This window comes from Ictalurus furcatus, chromosome 4, assembly GCF_023375685.1.
Source record: "Ictalurus furcatus strain D&B chromosome 4, Billie_1.0, whole genome shotgun sequence".
Taxonomy (NCBI): Eukaryota; Metazoa; Chordata; class Actinopteri; order Siluriformes; family Ictaluridae; genus Ictalurus; species Ictalurus furcatus.
The window spans coordinates 8346830-8359914 of record NC_071258.1 but is presented as its reverse complement, the minus strand read 5'-3'; the positions used below and the strand labels follow the sequence as shown (position 1 = coordinate 8359914).

The 13085-nt window shown below is 40.5% G+C and overlaps 1 protein-coding gene across 1 annotated transcript in view; it reads right to left on the bottom strand.

Annotated features, from left to right (window-relative positions):
* Window positions 1–589: 589 nt before the first annotated feature.
* si:ch211-1e14.1 (UPF0606 protein KIAA1549) overlaps window positions 590–13085 on the bottom strand; it is a 57771-nt gene continuing 45275 nt past the window's right edge. Inside the window, exons 15-21 of the mRNA XM_053622800.1 lie at window positions 12787–13016; window positions 12563–12707; window positions 12153–12479; window positions 10189–10241; window positions 9175–9317; window positions 6741–6865; window positions 590–6585 (exon numbers count right to left, since the gene is read on the bottom strand). Coding sequence (XP_053478775.1) covers window positions 6346–6585; window positions 6741–6865; window positions 9175–9317; window positions 10189–10241; window positions 12153–12479; window positions 12563–12707; window positions 12787–13016 — 1263 coding nt within the window. The 3' untranslated portion in view covers window positions 590–6345. The remainder of the gene's footprint in view (window positions 6586–6740; window positions 6866–9174; window positions 9318–10188; window positions 10242–12152; window positions 12480–12562; window positions 12708–12786; window positions 13017–13085) is intronic.

Below are 13085 nucleotides of genomic sequence, written 5' to 3'. Positions count from 1 at the left end.
ATCTCCTTTGTTCATGCCATATTACACTTCCACAGACATGTGTTGTGAAGATCTGATAGATCCGTGTTAAACATGGTGCTCACTCACACCTAATTGTCATCTCATTGATTGAAAACGCCTGAATCTAATTTCACCTTCAAATTAACGGCTAATCCTAGAGCTTCACATACTATTGCCACTCACACATATGTAATATTGGATCATTTTACTCAATAAATAAATGTCCAAGTATGATATTTTTGTCTTATTTTAATTGGGTTCTCTTGAAAATCTGATGATGTTTTAGGTCATACTTATGGAGATATATAGAAAATTCTTAAGGGTTCACAAACTTTCAAGCACCACTGTAATTTAAGAATATGGCTCCAGAAGTTACTCATGCTCACAAAGGAATGAAGGCATAAGATGCTAAATCAGTACCAGGGTAAGACTGGTGGGTTCACTGCCATTGAACCAAACCATTCCCTTCAATTTATTATGTGTCTGTGTAAAGTTGGGAACGCTGGGCTAGACAGTGATTCCCCTGAAATCATGGGTTAGTCAGCTATAGCCTGGACTAAACAACTTTAGTGTGAGGGTTCAGCAATGATCCAAATAAAATAGGAAAAAAATAATATGCTGCATTAAACCTCTTGGTTTAAGTGACTAGACATAGACACTATTGAGCACTATTATTTACTCTAGCATACCAAATATAATCAACCTTACCTGTGGTGATCTGATGATAGATGGTCGTGGTATATGTGGGAACTTTGTATTTTGAACTGGACTCTCCTCTTGAGGTGTTTCTTCCTCTGAGAACCCCTCTGAACTGGGAGAGGAGTGCAGGATGTCCCGCTGAACCGGTGCTGACTCTTTGGACCCAGTTCCATTGGATTTGGTGTGTTGTGAGATACAGCTGACTGCAGGCTGGTGTTGGGGTTCTGTGAGATTGGCTGCTTGAGGCTGGGTAAGGACGATAGCACTGGTGCTGGCATTTGGCGGAGTTCTGCAGGGTTCAGAACCCAGATGGGGAGCAGGCTCAGGTGAAACATCTGCAGGAGCTCCAAAACAGTACTGGAGTGAGGAGCACGGGAGCCCGTGCATCACAGCACCGGATTACAGCTTGTCTATAATGTAAAAACAGCAAAAATGAAATCCATGTGTTTTTAATAAAAAGTATGATGAGGGCTGGAGAAAGATCAATTCCAGAAATGTGCCAGAGCTTGATGATGAATCCAGTTCATTCTTTAAGATCCACAGATGTAAATCCAGTAGGGTTTGTTCACATTCTCTCTTAAGGAACTGTTTTTTTCACTGGAGGATCCTGATAAAATATCAAAATGCTGTTTCGCCAAATTTCACAAATGCTTCCCAGCTTCAATGATGCTGATAAGGTGAATTCCAAAGGCCTGAAGTATATTGGGTCTTATAATCCTCTTGTCTCATTGGTTTTATTGAGGAGCGTGTCCATATCCAACTCCAAAAAGACTCCTGGTTGCGTTTCCCACTTTGGCAAGTGTCTGTGACTGGTGACAGACCTCATCTGCATGCCTTTAAAGGTTTAAAATATGAACCAAACGGAGTGCACGATGGACCAAACTGCCTCTGAGGCTTAAACTTTCTTGCTACTCTCCATCTCTACCATCGTCTTTTCACCGCTGCTGTCTAAGAGCTGGTTTGGGAGCAGCTAGAGAGTGATATGAGCATGGGAGCATCCAGTTACGTGAACAGGTAGTGCCCCTGCCAAGACTGGGCTGCATTGTCCCTCGGTTGGTGCATCTCAGTGACTGTGGGGTTGGTGAGGTGTCATGTGTCTGGGCCGCAGTAAGTGATAGCCCCCCATGTAAAGTCTAGCCATGCCAGGCAGGAAGATAGTGGCGAGGCATTATTGGAGTCATTGAGTGACAAACTATAGACAAAATCAGCAAGCTGAAAAATAAAACAGGGTCAAGTGATCTTGAGTTACTGAGAGTGAAATATTCATGTGTGTAGATAGTGAGCGTTAATAGTGTAAGGCTAATTCGCTGCAGCTCCTGCATATTTTATATGATAACAGATAATAGGCTAAGTTAATAGGTTTAGAAGGGAACTTTATAGAGAGTTAAATCAACAATTTCAGTGGTTGCAGGTTTGAAATGATTGGTACATTTATCAACTGAAAATTCACAGATCGGGAAAAATTTTTCTCCAGTGTTTGACCGATGTAAATGTTAGTATTTATTCATCACTACACAATGTACAAATTAGACAGTAGAGAACTAATGAAACTTTGATGAACTCTTTTGTCTGACGATGTAAACAGGACTTTGGTTTCCACTCTAGAAAGAGTGCATGGAAACATGAGCTGAGCACTATGAATGTACTCTACTGGATCATAGATATGAATAGCTCTCTCATGTGGAACATGTATTGTGAATTGGAGCAAAAATAATTAGCGTATTACTAGCACACACTGCATTGTTTTCTTTAGCTAAATGCATTACTAATATGATACTCACCAGACAAAGAATTGTTGCAACAGGACTCAGGGTTCAGATGAAGGATGCTTGTGGTTTAAAATAGCCAAGTTACAGCCAAACTACCCTAGCTACACTACACACTACTAAGGGAAAGTTGACTAAAGAAAAACTGGTGTAAATTGCCCTTCAGAAGCTACATAAGCTACATAAGATAGAATAATAATAATTTACACCAATCGCCCCTGGCTCTTAATGTATCGTGTTGCCTTCTTGAGCATCAGTGAATGTTTGCACCTTTTGTAATAGTCGTGTATGAGTCTCTCAGTTGTCCTCAGTGTGAAAAGATGGATCTCAACATCATATAGCTGCTGTTGGAAAGGGGTCAAATATGTAGAAGATGCTGGAAAAGCAAAGAATGTGCAGGACCTGGAGGATTTTTCTGAAGAACAGTGGGCAGTTTAACTGCTCAGGACAAACAAGGGACTCATGAACAACTATCACAAAACATAAACACAGTCGTTGATCATCCAGGTAACGACACACAGTATTAAGAATCAAGTGTATGTAAACTTTTGAACTGGTTCATTTGTGTAAATTCAGTTATTATTGTGTCTTGTGGACTATATGTAAACATCTGTTTATGTGAAATAGTTTATTCAGGGCAGGACTAAATAAAAAACTACATGCAATTTTAATGATCCCTCTTTTTTAAAAAAAAAAAGATTAACATTTGCAGATTCTGCAAGGCGTATGTAAATTTATGACTTCAAACTTCAGCCGTGTCTATGTTGATATGTTCACTGCTTCATCAGATTAATTCAACACGTGATGTGCAAGCAACTACAGCAGCGCTTGAAAGTTTGTGAACCCTTTAGACTTTTCTATATATCTGCATAAATTTGATGCAGAAATGTCGAACATTCTAAAGGGTTCTCAAACTTTCAAGCACTGCTGTATATACAATAGTTGATACATAAAAAAAAAAAAAAGTTCACCCGGTTATGTAAAAAGGAATAAGGCTGCGTTGCATTTTGTCGCATGACAGATAATGAAACATACTCCCAAACACTTCATACAACAGTATCTCGAACACAATTTAGTCAAGCAACTCCAATAAAACCACTCAAATTAACACATGATTTGAAATGAAACATTTTATTTAAATAAGGAATCTTAATTACCGATAATTGAACTAAACAATTCAACAAAAATACAAGGCAGAAAACCTCAACAAATAAAACAATTCAGAAACATAAACCTTTTTTTTTTTTTTTTTTTTAATATAAACTGACCAATCAAAACAGTACTTCAGTTTCGCCACTGTAACACAGGATTTGTACAAGTTTTGAAAAAAAGTAAGAACACACAACCGAGCACAAAACCGATCAAAATAAGAGGTGATGGTTAGTACCACAGACTGAGATCGTCTCAGACTCAACACTGCTGAATACAGTACTCTGCTATACACGTATTTCAAATACAACAAAAGGCGAAATGTATTGCAAGTGTATCAATGACAGCTTGATGAAAAAAAAAAAACAACAGAAAATCTGAATAATAAATATATCGTGATGGAATATACTGCTAGTTTTGCAAAACAACTTCACTGGAAGGTTGTTTCAAGCACTGCATTAGTTCAAATAAAAATCAATAACACTAATCAGAACTTCACTGTGGCAATACTTTGGTCCTCAGAGCAAATGACCTTTGCATTTTGTTCTATTTGGAATCAATATCGCTCGACTACGACTTACAGGACACGTCTTATATTATGAAATACTATTTAGTTACTGCCAGTGCACGAAGTGAAAACTGAACATGATTCAGCATCTTTTAGCTCTGAGCAGTCGGTTCAGTAAAACTAAATAAACACGTAAACAGCAGAGCTAAAAAAAATAAAAAAAAATGAAGCAGAAAGAATGTTAAATGTTAAAGTGTGTATTGTTGTGACTTAGTCACTCAGAATTAAGGTCTCTAGTAACAAGCAAAATCAAAAAGTCAAAATAAAGAAGCACTTCAATCACACATAACTACAGTCCTGTATTCCGGATGTGTTTTTTATTTTTTATTATAAGAGGTGCTGCAACTTATATTGCAAAGTGACATACAGATGGAGATGAATTAAAGGTTAAAAAAAAAAAAAAAAAAAATAAGTGGCTCTGTTATGCTGTAAGGGGGCATTTATTTTTGGCTCTACTCGTCCCCTTAGAGGGAAGAGTCTCTTCCAATTTGACTCCGCCCTCATTCACAGATCAGTCACAAGATCTCACTGAATGGTTTGATGGGGATGGAAATGATGGAAATCATATCCTACGGCCATTATAGTGTCAATGGTGATGAATTGTGATGTCACAAAAACACCAGCTGAAGGGAAAAGATCTATTCAGTACAGCCCCAGAGACTTGTACAATCACACGAAGGTGCATGGACGCTGCTACAAAGGCTTGTGTGGCCCAACGTTTTGTCCATTTGATAGAGATTTATGGCCGATAAGCATTTGCACTAGATTGCTGCCGACACACTAGCTTGCTTGCACACACACACACAGTTGTCATGGCAAGCTAAAATCACCGAAGCAAAATGAATCCGGTTCGGATCTGGTGATTTTAGTTTGCAGCTTGCCACGACCACTGTTCGTCTTTGCAGGCGATGCAATACTATCAGTGTCAGGCCTCATGGTGGTTTCAGATCAGATCCACTGCTGAATGACGGCACAGATCAAGCAGGTAAACACTGGACACAAATTGTCGACATCATGCCTGCAATGTTTTGCAAACTTGACAAGATAATAGTATAACTATAGTAGTGAAAACGGAAAAATAATACAATAATGTGACTTTAACATGCATGGTAGAAACATTATACGCCATGAAAGTGTGTGGAATATTAGTGCAAGCTGTACAGCAAAAGCAGAGACAGATCTTATACTCTGCAAAAACGAACTGTCTCAAGGATATTATAATCGTGGGGTTTGTAGTTTGGTTAATCGATCTCTCACCTATATGCAATTTAAACATTCAGAAGTCCATGCATATATTTCTGAGATTTGTATGGACAAAGAGTTCTTTTCCTATACAGCAGAAGGCAATGTGTGGTTTATGAAAACAAACAAACAAACAAAACAAAACAAAAAAAAAAAACACAGAAGCACCATAGCAGGATAATGGAGAAAAGCAGAAGATTATTAGAATAAAAAAAAAAAACAAACTATTACTACTGCTACTACAAATCTTCAAAAATAGTGCACAGTAAAGCAACAGCTGCTGGTAAAAAAGAACAAAGAGCAAACCGTACGCTTTTCAGTGATGAAAGTCCACCCGAGCAAATGCTTCGCGAAAGATTGTGAAAGATTATTTGCATTATAATGCAAAGGTAGTAAAAGAGAGAGAGAGAAAAACAGTATTCCACACACAGACACCACTTCTGACAGCAAAGGTCTTAAGGAATGTGTGGTGGTGAGGTTTTGGCTTTCGTCTCCCCAGTCATTGCAAAGACAGTTAATTGCTACCACAAATTCTGGGTTGCCATGACACCTCCGTTAAGTAAGGTAAACACTTTCAGTGTAAAAACAATTAAACGATTAAAAAAAAAAGAAAAAAAAAGGATTGAATCAGTATTGAATCAAAGGACAGTGTTGTTCATCAATCTCAATACAGTGCGTGTTTGTCCGTCTGTGCTAAAAAGGGGCCAGGATGTGAATATTAAAGGGTCTAAGTGATTTTCACTCAGATACAATGCTTAGCACTGACATCAGGTAAAGCTTTGGCTGCCAGTGAAGTAGTCATGTTCACAAGGTTCCTCTTTTTTTTCTTGCACACTTCTTCTTTGGGCTTCCTACTCAAAAACCACTTCCATAGGAAGTACAGTGCAGTATTGCTGGCGGAGTGTCAGGAGGAAGCAGGTCTCAGCTGTGGTAGCCCGTGGGGGCCGCTTGCTTCTGGGAAAGGCGCATCAGCTCCTCGCGGATGGCTTTGATGAGCGAGGCAGAGGAATGGCTCGGGGGAACGGAGTCCTCAGGAGGAGCAGACGGAGAGAAGCCCAGGCCCACTGTGTCCAGGTGGGCAGGGGGGGCGGACGGCTCTCTCATTCCGCTCCTGGGGCTCTGGAACACAGACACGAGGGGGTAGTCGAAAGAGTTGAGAACCTGGACAATGGATGCAATGAGACCACGAGGAAGTGGGGGAAAAAAACAAGAAGAAAAAGGTCAGCAGGAGATCAGACTTCCTGAGAGAACAAGAAAGCAGGGACAGCAAAAAAGAAAAGGAGAAAGTGAATACGGTATGGAAAGCTCACACTTACAGGATCTCTGTTCACAGGTCTGAAGTCCTCTTCATGATAAGGCCCCCAGTTTAAGGCACCAGGTTGCCTGCCTTCATTCACACGACCTGACAAATTCACCTGTGTCATGTGGTGTAACTGAGCACCTACACACACACAAACACAAAATTGTACCATTATAACTGTATAATTATAAAGACATTTATACCATATTATTCTCATCTGATTGTGCTCCACACAAGTCCCTTTGAAGAATCTGTTACTATAGAAATGATAACGTATTAGAGAAAGCACTCTCTGTCTGAGCTGTCTCAAAAAACCAGAGTACCAGGAGGAAACCCCCCGAAGCACGGGGAGAAAGTGCAAACTCCGTGCACACAGGGCAGAGACGGGAATCAAAACCCCAACCCCAGAGGTGCGACGCAAACGTGCTAACCGCTAAGCCACCGTGCCCCCATACTAAGACTGATAATAAATGAATTTAAAAATGTGCTGCTATTTAACAAAGAAGTGTACCCCGCCTAGTGCCCGATGCTCCCTGGGATAGGCTCCATGTTCCCCGTGACCCTGAAAAGGAGTAAGCGGTAGAAGATGGATGGATGGATGGATATTTAACAAAGAAAATCTTATAATGTTAGAAAAAAAACTGATTCGTGAAAACATTTTTGAAAATATGATAATTTGGGGTTTCAGTATCACAATAATGGAATAAGGGACGATATTGGAGTCATAAAGCTGCTCAACACTTTTACTCTAGTGAAGTCAAGTGGCTTTATTGTCATTTCAACCATATACAGCTGGTACAGTACACAGTGAAGTGAAACAACGTTCCTCCAGAACCACGGTGCTACAGGAAACAACACGCTAACCACATAAGACACAGAACTAAATAAGACTAACGTGTACGTGAAACGTGTGCTAACAATACAAGACCGTACTGTACTACTAAAACAGGACAATCGGCAGAGGAAGTGACAGTGTAGCGCCGAGCAGTTCACAGTTCTAGTGTGGAAGTTTCCGATATAACCGGTAGTGCAAAAGATAAGCGCCAAAGAGCAACAATATAATTTTAAAATGGTGTAAATATAAACATAACATGCTATGCCTTAGTCTTCAGCAGGTAAGCTTCAGCAGAAAAGTTTCTATTGATCACATTCTTTTGTACACTTCCAGTCAAAAGTTTAGACACACTCATTCTTTATTTATTTATTTACCCCCCCCCATTCCTTTGCATTATCTCAACCGATTTCTTGAGGAATCTCCCTGAGATGCTTTTTAAACAGTATTAAAGGAGTTCCCACCTACACTGGATACTTACTGGCTGCTTTTTGGAATATTTCGCTCCGAGTCATCCATTAAAAATGTTTTTTTTTTGGTAAATAAAACGTTCGTTTTGTAATGAAAGAAATGAATATGTTGGTACAGTTATATTTTTTGTCTACGACACTGACTTCAAACATTTAATCATACACCTTCAGATCAAAAGGTTTTTAAGATCACGAGAAACATTTCAGTCGAGTGTCCCCAAACTTTTGACCGGTAGTGTATATCAGAATGTGATTCTTGTTGTATGACTACTGCTCACACTGCATGAATCCATCTCTTGATGTGATTATGGAAATCACACTACGAAGGTGTTCACACTGTATGGCACCTTACAACGCAGGTGTGCACGCTGCATATCGACTGAAAGTTAAAAGTCATCAGTGAGGACCTCAATCTGAAATGCTGGTAAGCAGGCAGCAGCCAAAGCAAAGAATACAGACACGGAGGAGACGCTGCTTCTGTTCAATCATCGCTGCTTACATACTCATTTTTACATTGGATTCAACCTCAAGGTGGTCATTTGCTGAGTGCAGCTTTCAGCAGGTGAACATATTTACCATACCACACTGATTATAACAAAGGCTTTAACTGACTGTAATAACTAGGCTTCTGATAAGTGTGTCAGATCGTGATACTTCAGGCTAAATGATCGCTGATTACAATGTCTGACATCAGGAATTCACTGTGACCCCCAACAGTTTGGTGGAATGCATCCAGGGTTACAACCTGTTCACCCTCTCGACCTTTGTAAGTCACATCATTGGCTTTTTCATCCAATTCACACGCAATTTAGACACAATAAATGAAACTGTCAGAGCGGCAATTTCAAAAATCATTCCAACGTTGTAACTGTAAGCCTGGCTTAAATGTCCGACTTTGTTATTTCGGAAATTTAGATATATAGAGTGGAAATGATTTTGCAAAGTTTCTGTTTTCCTCATTTGAAAGCCAGAAGTGATGATAAAACGATGATGAAATGTTCAACTGTGATTTTCTCAATTTTCATTTAATAAGGAAAACAACGGGTTACTAAAAACAGAAGTCATTAATTACGTGGGGTTTCATTTCCAAATTTGCTCTACTAAATACGCTCTACTTACAGGTCCTACGTTCTATGTGAAGCATGTACCTGTTGTGCCCCCTACTGGCCGAGGCCTGGCAGAAGAAGGCGGTTCATCAATATAGCCCCCTCTGCTGTTGTAGAGCCCCTCAGACTGCATCTGCTCTCCACTGACTCCTTCTCCTTGAGGGTAACCACATCCCAAACCCGGCCTGCAACAGTCAGTGAGTGCAGAAGGTCTGTGTGATTTATGTACAACACTGGATTCAAGCCGTAGACGGACCACTCTCTGGCATACGGAAATCCATTCAGAAAGCTCTTAGTGATTGGAGTTCAGTGTGGTGTTCCATCAGGTATGTTATGTTACGACTGTTGAACTTTTCAGTGCTGTGGTGCTTAAGGACTTGAGTTTACCAAACTCTGGGGTAGAAAAAATATTACTATTATTTCTTTTAAAGGGGTCATGATATGAGAAATCACATTTTCCTTGATCTTTTGACATACAAGAGGTCATTGTATCAATAGCATGTCCTGCAGAGTTTCATAGTCTAATATGTCCTCCTTGGTACATAAAGAGCATTTATTTAACCAAGCTCCAAAAAACGGCTCGTTTGGATGTGGCAGGATCTGTGATGTCACACAGGCAAATACATTTGCATATGACTGCCCCTACATCAAGACATCGACACCTACTTTTATATCATCGCACCATTGGCTCCGCCCACTGGCGCTCAGTCGCTGAAAACAGTTCCACATGCCTTATGGCAGGGGGCATTGATAATTAATTCACAGGCAAAGATGTTAGCCAATCATAGCAGTGGGTGGTTACACTGAAGTCTTAAAGCAAAAGGTCATAACCTGCTAAATTTTGTGTGTTTTTTGTGCAAAAAACTTTACTAATATTATAATTAAACCTCAGGGAAGATAATAATAGAAATTAAAAAAAAACATGTCATAACCCCTTTCTTGATTTCAGATGTGTCATGCAAAATAAAACACCAAGATCTTCATTTGCATGCCGACTTTCCATTTCAACATAAAACTTACGCAGATACACACACACTGTTTAATATTTTAGCTCACCTGTGCATTAAGCCTTGTACTGTAGAAGGTGGCAGGCCTAAGTCGGAATATCTCTGAAAATGAAGACACACATACACAATTAGACATTTAAAAACACTCTTCTTGTCCAGTTATAGCAAGATGTAAATGGTAAATGGCACACTTATATAGCGCTTTTATCCAAAGCACTTTACACTGTGTCTCATTCACCCATTCACACACACACTCACACACTAATGGTAGCAGAGCTGCCATGCAAGGTGCTAACTTGCCATCGGGAGCAACTTGGGGTTCAGTGTCTTGCCCAAGGACACTTCGGTATGTGTAGTCTGGGAATCAAAACACCAACCCTACGATTGGTGGACAACCCGCTCTACCACCTGAGCCACAGCCACCCCGATGTGACATGGGATCGGTTGCATCATTGCAAAATGACATATTTAAAGAGAATGAGGTCGACAGGAAGTGGACTTGGTTGCTCCACCTCACAATTCTACCATTTTCCCTACCCACTGGCTAGACCAACTCGACTCCTTGTGGGTATGTGTTCTAGATCATTATCTATTAGGTAATGAAATACTTTTGCTAAATCATCCTACATGTATAGAGTGAGCATTTATAATTATTTTGTCTTTATGTTACACATGCTTCCAGGACTGTGTGAAGGAACTGTTCTGATCACATGACCTCATTCGACTGAGGTTAATCAGCTTTAGTCATTTATGCTTGGCTCACACAGAGCTGTAACAAAAAAAACAGGATGTAATAAAGATCAAGCATTAACCTAATTCAAATAAAAGCACTGTTAGCACTCCTTTCCCTTCAGAGGCCAATTTATCTAGTGCAGTTACAGACAAAAAATAAATTGCCCCCCTTTTCCAGCCAAAGGAATACTAATCACTACTGCTCCATTCAGATTGAGGTTGCAGGTGGTAATTTCCCACCTCCAACCAGTAAACACCACAGAAATCTTCAAATTTCAACTTGACAACTTGTCAAGTTCTTTCCCCTTTTATGGAGCGACTTCATATTCAGCATGGCAGTGCAGTCTGTAAACAGTGTAAAGTGCTCCTTCTCTACTCTATATTTGTATATAACAGTATTGGCTTTAGATCAATTTAATGTACAGGCACAGCACTTGGTTAAATCTATAACATGTGACCATTTAGCTGTACTCACGTTGGACGCACGTAAATCGCTTTGACCAAATAAGTGTTGCGATGACGTCACATGACGCGTCTCGGCTCAAATCTGCAGTAATTTTGAAAAATTCGCGACATCCTCAAAATATTGCGGAGTTTGCTTGCTTTTGATTTTCTCTAAATCCTGGAGGGACTGACACTAATCGCTGTTTTAGAAGGTAATCATCAACGTTAAGAGTTATCACTCATATAACTATTGTTAGCTGGTTAGCTTGTCGCTAACACTACTCACTATTGTCTGCTCTGGCTGTTGTACTGCAATTTCAGTCTGAAATATTGCACAAATGTTTGAAGTTCATTACAATAGTTCAGTACCAGTAGCCAGTCAGGCCTCTAACTGTAAAAGTGCAGTTAAAGAAGCTTTATGTGCTCTAACAGAGCAAACCATAGACACGCTTTCATTGAGGTGTCCATATTTTTTCCACTACACGTGTCGAAGGTGGGAAATGACATCAGGGCACCTGAAAATGACTTCTTACGAATGCAGCATGACTGCCACATCTGTAGTGAACATCTGTTTAAGTCTAAGGGCAGTTGTTGGGGCATTTAGAAACATTTATAACATGGAGAATTTTTGTCTACAGAATGAATTCTTGAGTTAAAGATATTTGTAAACTGAGCTCTAAATCTATATAATTAGTTTAAAAGATGCTGAACCCCTTGTTCATACCCAAAGTTTATCTGATGTAATTAAAGTTCTGAAAAAAAAAGATAATCTTGGTAAAAAGAACAGAAAATCTTTGTCTCTCATGTCAGTTTGTCACTGTTAAAAGTATATCTTACCCCAGAGAAGGGGCTGAGCGCAGGATATGAAGGCCCACAGGGTCGTGGGCCACGTGACGGAGGGCTGGAAAGAGCTGTGTGTTCACTCCTGACCCCCAACCCAGGCAGTGTGATGCCCGCATTGGCGGCCTGTGAAGAGGGGGACACCAGGGCAAAAGCATCATCAAGCAGCGAGTGCATTTGCTGCCGGGCCTCCTCTATAGAGGGCTGAGGGGGCAGGTAGGGTGGAGGAGGGGCGGTGTGGCCTGCTGGGGGCGACACCGAGCTCAGAAAGACATCATCAGTCGGGGATGGACTTTGAGCTTCGGGGCCCTGGTCAGGATCCGACTGAAAAGAAAAAGTCAAGTTCTTTTGTATATTCAGACTAAATGGCTTATATAATTGTCAGCATCATTAACTAATGCTCATACCACATATGCTACATTGTTGACTCCTGGGTATTTCTTGTATGTGCCGTCACTGTCATTAGTGATAAGTCTGTCTCTGTCTGCGTCTGTCAGATCTCCATTCATCTGCTGCTTTTTTCTCTGCTTGGGAGAACGCTTTTCTCTGCCACTGACACACACAGTTACACTGAATGAGTCGACATGTATTGAACGAAGTAAACAAATAACACACCCTTCCTCTTCCTAACCTTTTCCTGGGCTCGGTGTAGAGGGGGGGCACGCGGCTATCCGGGTCCAGGATCTTATCAATCTGCATCTGAGCCTTCTGGTAGATGCGGTCCTGCTCTTTGGCGTCCCCCAGGCTGTCCATGAGATCATCCATGGCGGGGAAGTCATAGTGGCCCTTCCTCTTAGCCCTGAGACGGATCTTATTGCGATGGTGCTCAATCTCAGACTTTTGCCTCAGAGCAACCTGGATCTGTGTAGAGAAGAGAACAGAGCCAAGAGAGCGAGAAAGAGAGAGAGCTGTAACTGTTTACAATTCTGG